Here is a 16,957-nt window from a genome sequence, read left to right as displayed (position 1 = left end):
GACACCAAAATGCTTTCCTTGTGGCATATTTTAATTTTCATCAAACCATTTTTGGTGTCATTAAATCAGTCTGATGACTTTTTTTTTTTTTTAAAGGGATTCCTTATTGTTTGTTTTAACCATTCCTACTACAGTATAATTATGTAGGGAGTTGTCTCAGTGGAGGGACTGAGAATGTAGAAAGCCTGTCAACAGAACAAACAAAACCTTCCTTTTAGTCAACACTGACTTGAGGTTATAGTAAAACACATGTCATAACATAAATAGACTCAAATTTCCTTTGTGTTCCCAGCATACCAATGAGCTGCAGTATTTGTACACTGACCACATCTGTTCTCATCATTGCTATTGATCAATTGAGGGCGGGATGAGACAAAGGGCTAATACGTATTACCAACACATTTTCCTTTATAAAAGACACACTAAGGATGACATTTAGTGAACATGAACGCAGTTGGAAATGAAAACAAACGAGCCAGAGGGAAATCAGTGACTGGTTACTGACGAGCAGGGAGGAATAGGAACTGATTCTGGGATTTACAGTTTTTGGAAAAAAAAAAAGTTCTTGAGCTTATTTATTTTTTAAAAATACATATTTCTGTAGACAAATCTTAAACATGCTGCATTTCATTCATTTATTTTCTTTATAAGAACTGAAACTCCTCGGAGGCTTGCCCTTAGACCAAGCTGGTTTTCCTGTGACTGGTGTTTATCAGTGTCGACTGTGTTCCATCAATAGAATGTGTAGCATTGAAATACTAGCAAGGGTCCATCGATACATGTTTAGCACAGTGTGTGTGTATTTCAAGTAGGGAAAATGTGAGACCTATGAAGTGATTGCAACATATATTCAATACGATTTACTAGAATGATTTTATAAGCTTTGTGTCCACCAAGACTACCACCCTTTAACTCAATATTATCCGTCAGTGTGTCCCTTCGAGTGTGTATAATACAGTGGAAAGAGGTCTGTGTCACAGCCAGCTTGCAGGGTTATCATGTGGATAATAAAAGCTCGAGCTGTTTAGATCATTATAATGGACTCCCAAGGTCTTTTTTTTTGTATTCATTTTTTTAATACTAGTTTGCATATTCATTCGTAAGTTAAAGGGCCATGTAGTAACACACTGTACTACCAGTAATAACATTTAGCAATGCATTTCCTGTTTCAAGAAAGCACAGCCTATTAATGTTTTTAAAAGTAACATGACATTCTAAATATTTAATGTTACATTTAAAGGTGTTGAAATGTCTAAAAGAAAAAAATAACAAATTATTTCAGAGGATTAGTTGGAATTATATGAGTTTCAGGTACAAAAAAAGGTTTCCTTTTTTTCCTTTCACTTCTTACTTTTTCTGTGAATAAAGTAAACAGTCAAGGATGTGTGAGCAGGTGGGTTTAATAATTAAATTCAGGTTTCATGTTGTAATTGTTTCAGTTTCTTCAGTTGTTAAATAATTAACCATGGTGGCACAAGAACAGCTAGAGACTAGTTATCATTTATTTGTGATTCAACAGTATAAGCACCTGCTTGTTTCTTTCCTTGAAGATCCTGTTTGCAAGGTCATTATGCAGTGAGAAAGGGCATTGAGAGTGTGTGCATGTGTCAGATTTACATTTTTGGTTTAAGATCTTGATTGGCGTCAAAGTCAGTACTGCATGTCCAAATCGGATTAACATTTGCTATTGACTTTTCTTACTGCAAGTTGTTTCACTGTTTGTGAATGGAGATTGTGGTGACCAAACATTAAACAGGTGGTGAAGAAGTACAGTAATAATCACTATCACCTGTTTTTACTATATATGCTATTCTCACACTTTTCATCTTGCTGTCCGCTTTTACATTTTAATCTAACGACCAAAACAATTTTTCCGTAAAGGCTGGGCGTCTGTCAACATTGTCTCTGCAACATGACAAGCGCATGGAGGATGAGCAGCGGGGAAGCAGAAAGAAAATTAAACTGGTCCATGATTGGGTATGTGCTTTTACCTGACTTCAACCAGGAGATTAAACACAAATAAAGAAATGAAACATTTTAAAGCTGCAGTGACCATCACTAATACAGGATGTTTTGCATGTTTACTACATTGATCCAGAGTTCAAGACAGTGCTCAAGTGTGTTCTCTTGAGAAAATAAAATCTGGAAAAGCTTTATTCATGTTTTCTTTTGTGTGTTTTTTTTAGAAGAAGAATGAAGTGCCAGCCTCTGAGCAGACCAAAGCTGAAAAGGCCAAGCTTTTCATGGCTGCAGTAAGGAAGTCGCTGAGTCAGGCGAATTCTGATCACTTCACACAGGCAATGCAGAAATACAAGAAAACTGATGACTTTGAAGCCATGCTGGCTGACCTGGCCTCTCTCTTCACTGGGGATCCAAATAAGCATTGCTTATTAAGAGGTAGGCTAATCGGGTTAACCATATTTAACATTGAGCTGACCACTGTTATTGTCATTGTTATTTAGTAATTTAGTAGACACTTTTATCCAAAGCAACTTAGAGACTTGGGGGTGAATTATGCATCACAACTGCTGCTGTAGTATCACTTACAATAGGACCTCGGTTTTACATCTCACCCGAAAGAGGGAGCACAAGAAGGTTAAGTGACTTGCTCAGGGTCACACACAGTGAGTCAGTGGCTGAGCTGGGATTGAACCAGGAACCTCCTGGTAACAAACCCCTTTCTTTAAAGACTGGACCACCAAGCAATGACTTATAATGAATGTTCTAGGTGTTTTGGGGGGGGGGCTTTTTTTTATATTTAGGTTTTTATGATTTTATTCATGCGGCATGTTTCTTTTTAAACTGAAAAGTATGAAGAGGTTTAAAAGAGTACAGAGAAGCTTGTGGAGGGTGTTGGAAAAAGAATGGATTTTTTTATAATATGGAGGTGGTTTAGATGAAAGACATTTAATCAGTGCAATATTCAGTGACGGTAAATTCTGGAGGAAAGATAACTATGTTTGTTTTATATTAGCATAATTCTCAGAATAACAACAGTAAGGGGAATTAATTTGCAAGACACACATCCGGTATGCAAATATAATTGCATTAAGACTAATGACTGATACAAAACAGGTGACATTATAGCAAGATGTAAATGTAAATGAACACCCATTGAATGTCAGCCAGGAAAGTATGTAAGAATAAGAGTCATTTCAAATGCAAAACATATGTTGGCATATTTTGCACAGTTACCATTTATGTATGCAGCTTTGTTACCATTTTAATTACATGGGCCACCTTGCATAAAAAGTCCTATTCAGTCATTTACTGTATAATAATGTGTAATATCCTCAGTGCCAGACTTCTGCTAGATCTTGTTGCATGACAAGTCTGTCTAGATCATTTGTCTGTTTATGCATCAACTATTCCACACTGATAAAGAAGCCATACTGAATCAAAAAACATTCTTTAAATTGCTTGTGGGTTCAAGCTTTGTGAATACAGCCAGAGTCCCAAACCAGACTTTCTGGGAAATGTGGCGGTCTGGCTCTGGCGCAAGATGCATTAGTAAGCACAAGCATAGTGCGATTTCTATATTTATGTGTTTTACTTTTTATTCTCCTAGATTTTTATCAGTTTGTTCGTCCGCATCACAAAAAGCAGTTTGATGAGGCCTGTTGTGAACTGACTGGGGAGGGATGTGGCTATAAACCTGAACACTCTTTGTCCAAGGAGGAGAAAGAGAAATTAATGCAAACAGCAGGTAAGAAGTACTGCACATCCTCCCACTGAGGGGATGTATAATAGAAGACACCCGACTAGAGAAAACGGATGTCTACATTTACTTTAAAAATATGTCTAGTTGTGTTACTGCCTATTTCAGGGATCCCCACACACACAAACTGATTCAAAAGAAGGTATTAATAAAGAAGGTTGGAACTTCGTAAAATGATTTCCGCAGCGTCCTCTTGTGTCTATGCATGTGTTTTCAAAGCTGGGCTATTAAAGGGGAAGTCTCATTCAGATTATTTTACCTGTATTCTGCTCCCCTTGTTAACTCTGCACTTTTTGTTACCATGGCTCCTTTTTTTAATTCTTGCAAACATATGCATGAGTCCCCTTGCTTTCTTTGCACTGTCCTACTAGAATATTATGTTGTGGGGCAGTCAAGAGTTCACCTCTTAATACATGCATATGGTTGATTTGAAAAGCCTAGGCGCAGCAAAAATATTAAAATCTGGGCTAAATATTGGTTTGGTCACAGATCACGCGTCCTCAGAAAAAACAAATCTCTGCTGGATTTCCTGTGCAGCCTTCCCACTTTACCTCCACACTACAACATAGTTCTGCATGCATTGCAGTAGCTAAAGGGCACACGTTTTTGCAGTTCAGTGCAAATCATAAGTTAGCTGGGTGTGGGCATTTACGTAATGGAAAACGCATAAGAAAGGTGTCCTATTTCAAGTCATATTTGGTATGTGCATAGTTGTATACAGGTTGGTGAGCAGAGGTTGACATTAAGCAGGTTTTGCTGTATTAGTTTTTTTTGTTTGTTTTTTTTTTTCAACCCTGAAACTTACCATTAATTAGACTTATTCAGTCTTTGTTGTTCCACCTGTAAGAATTAATGGAGTAACTACCGTGACTTTGAGGACCCTAACTATTCAGATTGTTTCAGAAAAGATAGACATACAACAAAACAAGATTAGAAAAAATAAACAGTCAAAAGGTGTAAAAAAAAAAATCTAATTTTTAGTTCTTGTTAAAAAAGCAAACTGTAGCAAAAGACAGATCATTATGAAACTATTTGAACTTTCACTTATATTATTTTTTAATACATTTATCTTTCTGGTTTAAAATTAAATGTTTAATTGCCATAATTTGGATGTTGTCAAAACAAGTTTGGATCAAATAAAACAGACATTTGGGAAGTCAGCATAGCTTAGCAGTATAGGTATTAATCTCATGTAGGTTAATTAATTTAATCATAATTAATATTCCCACATGTAAATTTATAGCTCTGTAAATCTTAGTTTAGGTAAATTACTTGCAAGTATGAAAATTTTGTATAAGTAATACATTTAAAACTTCATTCATTTATTTATTTATTTAATTCCTTGCAATTTCAACATGTTTTAAATTTTTTATGAAGGGCGCTTCCCGTTGAGGTAAGCATATTGCTAATTAGTTGAGGTATATAATTACAGATATTGAAACTATCTGTGCCTACTAGAATCATTTTTGGTGCCACTGTATTGTGTGTGAGAACATGTAAAATGAATGTTTTATCATTTCTTTCATTGTTACCGGGGAAATGGCAGAAAAAAAGACAAAGACAGAGATACCTACTGCCTCTGCGAATACATTCATTTCTGCAGCGAGTTCATCCTCGCAGTTAAACACAAGTCAGCAACTAAACAAGGGGGGCTCCCACCTCAACACTGAAAAGTTAACCAGAGGTGAGTCAACACAATTTCAAATGAATTCTGGTATTGGCAAAGTTACGTTTTCATCATAGCTCACTGACATAACTCTTGTCAAGCTCCTGGGTGAAGAGAGGCAATTGTCTTGACTGGGATGAGAGTACACACACTGATCTGCACTTCTCATATTCTGTGGGGAGTTGAGGTGATCAGGGAATATAATTGGACATTCCAAATTGAAGGAAATATTGGTAATACTTTAGACTATGTAGCAGTCCATATGAGTAAGGGTGGGACTAAGACTAGAAATAATGCTGGTATGCATGTGGAATTCATTATGAATTCATTTTGCAAAAGTATTATTAGGCAACAAGTTATTAAATAAAAGATGAGGAACAGGCATTTACATTTAGAGCTTTTTTCTGTTCACAGCCTTCTGTTATTATGCGCTGTACCAATATTGTATACTCTGGTTAGAACTGATCTTTTGTTAATATATTAAAAGCTTATGGGGGTCATTCTTAAGTTGCTATGTGGTGCAAATTGCTGTGTTCTTCCTCGTCAGGTTAAAGGGGCATATGCTCAGTGTAGTTGGCATTTGCACTTGTGCAACTGAATTTAGAGCATTACAAAAAAAAAAGAATCAGATAAGATTGATTTTAAATATTAATGAGTTCTCAACCTCTTTTCCACTCTGGCGAGTACCTGTGGCAATAAACATGTGCATTATGTAAATTCTGACATTCACAGAGTGATGTGCAATGCTGCAGATTCATATTCAAGTTCCTTTCGCAAACAGCAAACGTTTTTAAAAACAAAACTACCATTTAGAATAGATTTACAAAGTTAATATTTTTAAACAAACGGCAGCATTGTACAGTATATAAGAAATCATATGAGGTCATATCAAATAAACTGTTTTGAACTCAACAATAGTTCAACACAGATCTACAACACTGGGTTAAATAGAAAACTACAATATTACTTCTCATTTGTTTCACATGGACACAAGTAAAGATTAGTTATTTCTAAGCCATTTTTCTTTACAATACCAGAATATGAATAAGGAGTCGTAATTAGGCGAGAGTTAGCCAAACTTCTGCAACATTCAGTAACATTGAATAGTGCTCCTTCAATATTTCCCTTCTGTAGTACACTGCTGTTAAATATAGAACTGAAAATGAATGACTGCAAATATTCAGCTACATCTGCCCTTTAATACAAATACTCCGTGTTCTGGGGTTGCAAATGATTGCAATTATTCTTGATACCTTTCAGTGGAATCCCACTTGCCAGTTCAGTTGGTTTCCAAGGAGAAGAATATGTCTGCACCACAGAAGCTATATCTTGAAGTGTACCTTGAGGATGTGAAAAGGGCATTGGGGCCCACCAAGTACAAACAGTTCTACAAGGCAATACAGACATATAAAAGGACAGATAATTACGACAACATGGTTTCTGAAACTGTAGGGCTTTTCACAGAAAAACCAGAGGACTTTCAGTTACTAAGAAGTAAGTGTTAATATTTTCAACAAACATTCCAATGTATAATAAATGGGTTAGGTACTGTAATAATGCATGGGTGTGGTTATCCTTCTAGAATCTTGGTAGCCCTTATTTCTATTATGAGATAGTTTCAGTTGTACAGTTAATTCCGTTTCAGTCCTTGAAAGTCGTGGGCCTAGGGCTTTTTCTGTTTCCATTGCCAACTGGCTGAAATCATCTGCCACTAAAAAAAAAAAAAAACATGAAATAATATGTGTGTGTAGTTGCTAAAATAATATATATTTGTACAAAGTAACAAATACAACTTTTGGAGTTATGGCATCAATGATCTGTAGAATACTATGCCAAAAAACTTGTTTTGAAGACTGTTGAGCATTAAAGCCTCATTCAAGTCATCTAAATGTGCTGGATCTAAGCTTTGTCATTTCAAGTTTTAGAAACAAGCCCTTTGCTGTGCTAGTGGGTCTTTTTTTCATGTATTTTTTTCTTTAAAGGTATTAATACTGGGAATGCCCCTGTATCAGTAAGTGTTTCAAGATCAACTGTCGATTTAAAATGAGGTCCTTCATCAAGTATATTTTTCTTGATATTAGTCATAGATTTTGATTCAAGGCATTCAGAAGTCAAATTATACTGGGATCCTCATATACAATATATACATGGACAATGTTGGTCATAAAGCACAACCATTGTCTTGGTATTAATTCTGCAGTGTCCACCACTTCTGTGACCCACAGTGTCTTTGTTTTCTGGTTTCTGGGGTAAACTGGGTGTTTCAGTTCACAATTGTATAACATTGTTGTCTTATTTCAGGGTTTTCCATGTTTGTTCGTCCTTACCACAAGCAACAGTTTATTCAGATGTCTAAAGAGTTGACAGGAACAGTGGAGGAGACTCGACAGGATCAACAGAAAGGAAAACCATCTTGCCAAGATGACAGCAGTGCACACCCTGGAACAAGCTGTGATCAGTCAGGTAACAAATGGAAGTGATTCATATGTGATAACGCTAATACGGAAATTAGGACTTGGTACTCAAATTGGAGCCGGATTTGGACACTTTATTTATTTGTTCATTTTATTTGCATGATTGTTATAGCATGTTAAACTAGCAATTTATATCACAGAAAGCATACCCAGGATAATCATTTTAGTATGACCAGTGTTGCATTGTTGTTTGTCCTCTTAAATGTTGTAACATTGTGTTAATCACTTTGCAAACACGCAATATAAATGCAGGTTAGAATTAAGTTGTGTTTGTCATGTGTACCATCTGCTTAACCATAAAGATCTATGACTGATAAATTAGTTTATGACAATATTTGCATAATTAAACATATTGGAATATCCATTGTTTGACCAAGAATTGTGAGGGAAAGTAAGGGTTCAGAATTATAATTTGTATATTATTATTTATCCATCTTTCTCGTTTCAGTAGTTTCAAAGACAGGCGAAGCTGTCAAAGCACAAAGCAAGATCTCGTCGTTCTTTTTGAAAGGTGACAACACTAAATGAGGATCTGAAAACCTGCTCACACAGAATGGAACAAACAGCATCCAAACACACATCAGGAATTAAGTGTCCTCTCCCTAGGGTGTCACTTCTGAACTGGAGAACAGTTACACTTGAAAATAACTATCTTGGCTAGTTGCTTTAATAGGTCCCCAGAAATGCAACACATTAACAAACAGAATATACATAATGTTTACTGGTGACCACTTTCAGTCCCATACAACACCACTCGTGAACACCATGACTTTTATTATACACTTCTACCATTGTTTTGAAGTAATATACATCCACATATGCTATTGGACAGTGCCTTAAATTATATTAAGTGGTTCCCAATCTACTGTATATCAGTATTTTAGCCAATCAGATATCTGCCCCCTAGTCACAGTACCTGTAACCTACTATCACAGTACAGGGAATAACCAATGCCTGCACAAATTTGAATTCCATTTAAATGAGCGGTTCCTAAGGTATCAGAATTTAGACCCGCAGGCAGAACGTATGCATGTGATGCACTCAAGAACTTGAAGGGCCCATAACTAGTTTTATCCCAACTGATTGAGTAGCTCCCCTGCTGTATACCGGGGGGGGGGGGGTAGGGGGTTGGGGGTGGCCAGCCCTGTCCTGGAGAGCCACAGGGTCTTCTGGTTTTCATTCCACCTGCGTTCTCAATCACTTCATTGAACCAATTATTTTCTTAATCGTTCAACACACACTTTTTCTCTAGGTATTTAGCCTTTGGCCATTGATGATACCCAGAAATGTATGTGAATATCCCTGTGGGTTATGTATGTATACACCAGTGTGTACAGTTTTGTAAAGAAAAAAAAGTTTACCTTTTTTTGAATTTTATCTTTTAATAAAATCTTTTTTTGCTTAAAAGTTTAATTTGACTGTGTTACTTTGTATGCTGTTTTAATTCAGTTGCATTATTTTACTTAAGTGCCTAAGGGCGTAATTTTATACATTTAAATCGTGAATTCAGATGTCTTGTCTCAGTGTTATTTTCTATATTGGATGCTGTATTTCACCACTCCTAGTATTGCTGTGAAATGCCTTCTGTTCTGGAGGCAGAAAGAGGGAGGGGTAGACGCAGGAAGTAGAACAGTTACGTAATCGGAAGCGGAAGGGAGTAACAAATCAAGTACAAGTCAAGTCTTTTGTTATAATTTTTAGATTGATTTGGTTGAAGTTCGGAAATGTGATTGTTCTTTTTCACAAAGTCTCCTAACCATCGGAGTAAAAAAAAAAAAAAAAAAAAAACTTTTACACAAAAACGTTGTATTTATAATTAATGTTAGCGTCCTCTATGTAGGTTCACAATGGAATAAACGCTGCCTGTAGATCACACTGCAAGGACTGCAGATGACACGACTGCATCTCTAATACTGTAGTAGTGCTGGGAAAGGAAACGGGTGCCACTGGTTCTTCGGGTTCGGTTCGGGTCTAATAACAGTTATTTTACTTTGGGTCGGGTCGGGGTCAGGTTGTCTTATTTCTGTAAAGACCTCTACATCAGAGGTAGAGACTTCATATTTGCATGCCAAATAATTTGGCAGACATTTACCTATAGCTTAGATACTGAGGTTATATGAGTTTGTAGTTTGTGATGTCTAGACTCAGTAATCTGATTTACTTGTTTGGTACTCAGTTATTACTGGTAGTGAGAGAGAGAGACATCCATATTCGGTCTCCCAAATCATTTTGCATACAGTTTGTATATAGTCATACTGCATTACCTAACACTGACAGTTGAGAATATTTGGCTCCTTATTTATTTTTCAATACAGAGACCAAATCCTTGGAGAGAGTTGAATGTCACATTTGACATTTTTCCATGTACCTTGCATTAACAGTTCATTGATGTCATACTGACAGCTCCTAATGTTACAGCGGAGGCGGGAGATTTTACTGACATATATATTTTGAGTCTGGTTTCGCTCCAAACAGAGAGTGATTGTCTGATAACGGAAAATGGTTGAGAGCACCAATTACCATGGAATTAAGAAAAGTCGGATTGTGAGTGACTCACAGGAAATGTACTTCTGAACATTGTGTTTTACAAAACACAAGGATATGTAGTATGACAGGGTTATATATATATATATATATATATATATATATATATATATATATATATATATATATATATATATATATATATATATATATATATATATATATATATAATACCGGTTGGAGTATTTACACGAATTTGCTAAACATCTATCTATGCCTTTTATACGGTGTATAAAAACAAATAAATGTTAAATGTTAAAAAAAATAACGCAGGCTTTAGAATAGAATTGTGTTTGAAAAATATTGTGCCTTAAAGATAGAACAAATTTACAACATTTAATATTTTCTCACCTATATCATTCATGGAAAATAATGACTATTAGTCTTGCCTTCTACAACTGTGCAAGCTACTGTAGCTGAGTACATTTTGCTGCTAACGAGATATGAGTTAGATGCTTTTTTTTTTCTTTTAGAGAGAAGATATTCCCATGAACCATGCTGTAAAAATTGAAACAAAAGCAGCATATAACATGAACGATACTGTATGCTGCTGAGAGCATTTTTAATATTGTACACCCTGTTATGCTTTTAAGTAGTCTTTATTGCTGAATTGAGTTACAAAGTAACTTTTATGGTAAGTTTTATGAAATCTGACCATGTTTATTTCTTTGGTTTGAATATATTTCACTATTAGAAGTCAAATGTTAAGAGAATAATTTTGAGAACTGTGTAATGATTAGTAAATACCAAGAGTTCGATTCTGATTGTGCATTGGCAATGTTGATTACATAAATGGGGTGCAGTGTTACTAAAAAGAATAATAGTTCTATATTTCTCGGCGTCGCCCCTGGAGTGTGGGATTATTTTTTACTTATTTTGATATCGCCTGTTTGTGACCAGCCACCCTTATGAGTGTGTGTCATTTCTGAGTTTAGATCCCATATGATTCTGTTAGTCACCAATGCTGTATGTATGTCATTTCCATTCCTTCATTGTGCATGTAGTGATTTATTTCCACAATATATCCAGTGAGTATTCTGTACTGTTGAGATGTATCACTAAAGTTAGGAATACTCACAAATTCTACTATGCCAATTGTTATTTTATTAGTGAAAACAGATCTTTGTTGCTCTTGTTTCAATGAGAAATTGGGGGAAAGGAAATGAACAGATACGCTGCAGTGCAAAATGTCCTACACTTGATTCCAGGAAATCCTAAGGTAATATTGAAGTCACAGGATACTTCTGGAAATGGGCCCCTGACAATACAAGTTTTAGTTTTCTTACTTCTTTTTAGCACTAGCAATACTGTCACTGATTCATTATTTTCTACTGTTAAAGGTGGTTAATTGCTGATATTTTGATTGGCGATTGCTTAGAACTAATTTACTACTACTATTACTACTACGACTACTACTACTACGACTACTACTACTACTACTACTACTACTACTACTACTAATAATAATAATAATAATAATAATAATAATAATAATAATAATAATGACACTGGTATTCGATCGTTTGTTTAAGTTGCTCCCTATGAAATATTTTCCTGAGGATAGAAATTCTGCTTGTCCCTAACACAAGTCCTTTAAGATCCCCTGTTAGTTGTGACGGATTACTGTTGATACTGTTTGTGTGTAGGCGAATACTCCAGAAATACTGAATCAATTCTAACATAAGAGATGTGGTTGATTCGCACTGGAGTAAAAAGACAGGATGCATTTGAAATTTTATAGGACGCGATATGTCCTCTTATAAAAAAAAAAAAAAAATCTGAGGAAATGATCTGTGATAACAATAAATGGACTGTTAGCACAACACTAAATTTCAGCGATGTCGTTAAGAATTGCAAAACCACCTGTTTATGTGGGGATTTTTTAAACAGAGCTAGCCTGTATGTTCATAGCTATTGTAGATGAGCACGATACTGTAAATCCTGGGGTGAAAGAATTAGAAAAAAACCTTTCGACTGTAGTGAGTTCCTGGAAACGAAATAACTGACTCCATAATTAAAATAACACAAGCCTTGCCTTTTGTGTAAAGGAAATATTAGAAAGGGGAATCCCGATTGCGCAATACACCCGGCTATATTTAAAGCAGCACTACTCTGCACAGGAGCGGCATTTACAGCGTGGTTACGATGCGAAACGTGAGTACTACGAACAGGGTTTTGACACATGCGGTTCTTCAACAGGGTCAGTGGGCAGATGTGACAATCTAATAATAATTTGATGTGAAAATCGAATAATAATTTTCTATTATTGATTTGTTATACGAGTATTATTATTATTATTATTATTATTATTATTATTATTATTATTATTATTACTACTAATACTACTATATCATCATCAATATAAAAAATGCATTTAAAAAAAATGACATAGTTCAGTTAACAAAAATGTGTCTTGTTTTTTATTTCTCAGAAGAAGTGTTTTATATGATCATTTGACATAGCCAAGTATATATTAAATGTTTATAAGCATAAACCAAAATAATGTTTGTTTATTTATTTATTTTTAAATATACATATATATATATTATTTGTATGTCTTTATTTTTGTAGTATTTGGTGTTCTATTCGGTACTGGTTCTCATACCAGAAGCCCTGCTCATACCAGAAGTCCTTTTCATACCACCTACATACCAGTGGAATGGTGTGACGTGTCAGCAGTGTCGTCCCGGCACATTTGTGAAACAGCACTGTACGAGGGAAAAGGAGACGCAGTGTGAGGCTTGTCCAGCCTTGTATTACACGCAGTACTGGAACTACGTGGATAAGTGCAGGTACTGCAACGTCTTCTGTGCGGAGAAACAAATTGAGACGCAGCAGTGCAATGCCACTCACAACAGGAAGTGCGAGTGCGAGTCAGGGTATTACCTGGACTTTGAATTCTGCACGAGGCATTCTCCCTGCCCACCTGGATCTGGCGTCGTCAGAAATGGTATGTATACAAAACAAGTTATTGCTTAGAACGTGGAGGCTAGCTACACATTTATTTTGTGTGCACGTATCGGAGGACACCGAGTGCCACGCCGCTTTCAGCTCGTTGCGCACAAGATGATACTAGAGATGCTCTTTAAAACAACATATTAATGACTGACGCTTTGATTTTCTAATTAAATAATTGTAAAACTGTAATTTAAATGTGTTCATCGTTTTTATTTTTAGTGTCCAAGAACAGATAATTACTGTTCCAGTATTTGTGATGGAATGACAGTTCTGACACGAGACAGACAGTTCTGACTGAAAATTATATTTGGTAATTTCAAGGGGCTGTTTTCGTTACACTGTCTTCCCTGTGATGTGTTGTTGTACTGCAAAGCATTAGTACAGTGACATCTACAGAATATTATATTACTACTGCACTAGCAGAGGAATACGTACTGTACTCTATGTAATGTTTTGGGTCAATTCATTGCTACAGGAACACCATACCAGGACGTAACATGTGCACCCTGTGAGGAAGGCTATTTCTCATCAAAGAGTTCCAGCACACAGCCTTGCCAGAAACACAAGGAATGCGGAGAGGGTTTGCTAGTATCGCTTCATGGGAGTGAGAGCCATGACACTTTGTGCACTACCTGCGATAAATATGAGACACACAACGGGACAGTTGAAGGGACAGCAGGTGATTACATTTATTTCTCATGCGTAACACTTGATAAGTCACTTAAAAAAATAAATAATAATAATAAAAATCTAGAAAAACTGTCTCTGACTAAGCACAATTAATACAGCTCTCAGGATTTGGGTACTTTGACATATGTAAATAACAGAAATGACGCACCACGGAGCAGCTTTATATACAAGACGGCAAATGTTACCAAATGCCAACATGCGCTGAACTTTCCAGTGAGTTTTATTTTCTGAATAATGTTATCATTAGTCATCATTACATTGTTAACTTGCCATTGTAAACGTTTTACACATTGCTCAATTGTTGGCGTTGCCATGGCTTCAACTAACAAAGTCTAGACTGAACAGCCACGCATCCATGAGTAGTCCTGCTTGCCTGTGGTGGATCTGTACTTTGACCTTGACTTTGTGCCATGTATGCATAGCTACTGGAGCTACAGCTGTTTTAAATAAACAATGTAGAAAGCCCCTGCCAATAAATCCTAACCAGGATTAGAGATTTAAACTAGGGTGTGTGATCCATGCAACCAAGCTTATAAAGCAGTGGGAGTCTACCAGAAATGGGAAAGGCAAAGATTGAACAGGATTCAGAAGAGGCTGGTGATAGTGGCTGCATGTTGAGCTGCCACAATAGCAGGGGCAGTTATGTTGGTAGGCTGCTCTAAAAATCATCAGAGCTTTTCAGCAATGCAAAGCAAAGGAGACTGCTGGGGCCTCAAGCCGTGACAGACAGGGGGGAAGACAGGTAGATAGACTGAAATATTAATGACTGAATGGATTAAAATCCCTCAAGCCATGTTGTGTCTATCTTGTGATCATGGCAAAGGGAGGGTATAGGTCCTAGTAAAGTGTCCAGGCAGTGTATATCTAGTATATGTCTATTTTGAAGTATGCAAGGGTTTGATCAGGGGTAATGCATTATGATTATTGTATAATGATATCGCAATGGTTTGTTTTCTGGAATTTCATTTTACCAATTATAATAATTTAAAATTATTTTTATCCCCCTGCTCCTCACAGGAAACGGAGACTGTGACACGGCTGTGGTGCAGTTTGTGGCTTATCAGGAGATTCACCCAAGGAAGCTAAGAAGGCTGTTTCAATTGACCAGAGGCTATATAAAGAGAGAGGCTGAAGAGAAAGGGCATCTCAGTCAGAAGCATTTGATGTCCCTGCTCTCCAGTATTAAACAAAATGTAAACGGAACACCATTCATTAATGTGATCCTCCCAATGCTAGAAAAGGCAAAGTTGCACAACATAGTAAAAAAAGTGAAGGGGCGCTTTCTCAATTAAATAACTATTTACGTAACAGTCTGGTATTGAAGAAGTAGGTATTAAAAATACTGGAAAGTAGTATCTGTTCTTCATGGTCGTGAATGACGCTGCATATTCGAATTATGGATTTCCCCTTTTTACAACAAATGAGAAAATAAATATGATAAACAAACTGACGGATTGTGTTTATAACCCTAGCCTTGTCAGTAGAAGATGGAGTCACAGTATAAACAGCCTTCAGTTGTAGATTGTTACAAGACTTCCACTAAGGCAAGGCCACAACACATAGCCAGGTTTGTTTCTGTAAGCTAAATTATGGAACAATCTAGTAAATATACACCAAAGAATCATATTCTAGTATAACATAAAACAAATAATGTGGAGTACTGCTCAATATTTTTGATTACATATGTTATAAACATCATTTATACTTTTTGTGTAAATATGTGTATAAAACAGATAAAAGTTGTATTAAAATCTTATCATTTGAGGGACAATTTTAAAGAACGTGTAAAGGTTATTTTTCAGAGGTGTAAAATGTATGGATATAAAAATACTCTTAACAGTATATTAACCATATCCATGCTAGTATTCTATTTTTATTCCTTTCAAAAAGTGTTCCTTTGCACTTGCTTCAAAATCAGACCCTAAAGCTCCAACCCTTTCAACACTGCAGACCAGCATACAGGTCTACCTCTTTTCTGCAGATCGCTTTAGTGGTGGAAAAGTTCAAGGTTGAATGTTTAGAACTATTTTTAAATAAAGTAATATATGAATAGTTTAGATTGGTAACACAATAAGCTAAATTACCAGAGGTCATTATTGTATATTCTGTTTAACATATATTAGTGTAAAACTTTGTGTAAAAGTTGTGACAAAGAATAAATACATATGAATAAGGTCTTGGCTGACCCAGCTAGCATTTAGGTAGTTTGAGAGTGTTATGGAATGAAAACCCTTTTAACCTTATGAATGACTGAGTTAAGGAAATTGTAATATTTAAGTAGTATGTTCACTCACATATTGCTTATGGCTTCTTAAGAAAAGACTGCTGAATTACATATTTTATCTCACTTCATAGTTTTACCTGCCATTTCAAACGTCATCCACATGTTATTTATTTTAGCATTATAGCAAAATAAACTATTTTTATTACCATCAAAACGTTCCATGTCTCTTTATCCAATAATGTGTTGAAATTGCCCTCTTCTTAATGTTGATTAACTGTGGGTATCTCCCCTCCAAGTATTGGATTCAAAACTCAGAAGAATGCTTTATCTCAGACTTCATATTAGCAGGGCTATTAGATTGCCTTTTCATTTTAGATTGCCTTTTCATTAGCTCTAATATCACTTCTATATTGCAGCATATCTGCTTTTGGTTTCCAGATTAAGATTGAAATTTGATACTTCATTTTTGGCACAAAACTATATTCTTCAATTAACAAGTTTTGAGTATTGTTCAATAACAATTGACATTGTCCTTTCGTTTGCTGTTGGACATCAGTCAAATGCAATTACACTAACCTCATATAAACCCAGCGTGGGTAAATGTACATTACACAGAAGTATTCCTGTGTAACACATGCACAGCACCATACCTTTCTGTATTTTACCATGCTTGCTATTACTTT

The 16,957-nt window shown here is 35.8% G+C and overlaps 2 protein-coding genes across 7 annotated transcripts in view; both read left to right on the top strand.

Moving 5' to 3' along the window:
* rtel1 (regulator of telomere elongation helicase 1) overlaps positions 1-9,265 on the top strand; it is a 35,864-nt gene extending 26,599 nt beyond the window's left edge. For 2 of the 3 annotated variants that reach the window (XM_059003728.1, XM_059003729.1), the window contains exons 28-34: positions 1,882-1,977; positions 2,187-2,397; positions 3,569-3,706; positions 5,265-5,402; positions 6,645-6,878; positions 7,686-7,847; positions 8,307-9,265. In XM_059003728.1, coding sequence (XP_058859711.1) covers positions 1,882-1,977; positions 2,187-2,397; positions 3,569-3,706; positions 5,265-5,402; positions 6,645-6,878; positions 7,686-7,847; positions 8,307-8,386 — 1,059 coding nt within the window. In that variant the 3' untranslated portion in view covers positions 8,387-9,265. The remainder of the gene's footprint in view (positions 1-1,881; positions 1,978-2,186; positions 2,398-3,568; positions 3,707-5,264; positions 5,403-6,644; positions 6,879-7,685; positions 7,848-8,306) is intronic. The other variant, XM_059003730.1, reaches the window with a different exon arrangement.
* Positions 9,266-10,628: 1,363 nt separating this feature from the next.
* Positions 10,629-16,488, top strand: LOC117963893 (tumor necrosis factor receptor superfamily member 6B-like). Of its 4 annotated transcripts, none has more exons than XM_059003966.1 (4): positions 10,629-11,036; positions 12,974-13,352; positions 13,836-14,039; positions 15,068-16,488. In XM_059003966.1, the coding sequence occupies exons 1-4, from the start codon at positions 11,034-11,036 to the stop codon at positions 15,340-15,342; spliced, it is 861 nt and encodes a 286-aa protein (XP_058859949.1). In that variant the 5' UTR covers positions 10,629-11,033; the 3' UTR covers positions 15,343-16,488. The 4 variants fall into 4 exon arrangements, with proteins under 4 accessions (XP_058859949.1, XP_058859946.1, XP_058859947.1 ...); XM_059003963.1 differs by lacking the exon at positions 10,629-11,036 and adding an exon at positions 11,077-11,621; XM_059003964.1 differs by lacking the exon at positions 10,629-11,036 and adding an exon at positions 11,662-12,602.
* The last annotated feature ends 469 nt before the right edge of the window (positions 16,489-16,957 follow it).

This window comes from Acipenser ruthenus, chromosome 29, assembly GCF_902713425.1.
Source record: "Acipenser ruthenus chromosome 29, fAciRut3.2 maternal haplotype, whole genome shotgun sequence".
Lineage (NCBI taxonomy): Eukaryota > Metazoa > Chordata > Actinopteri > Acipenseriformes > Acipenseridae > Acipenser > Acipenser ruthenus.
Note: the sequence above shows the minus strand (reverse complement) of the source record. Positions and strands in the feature narration are given on the sequence as shown.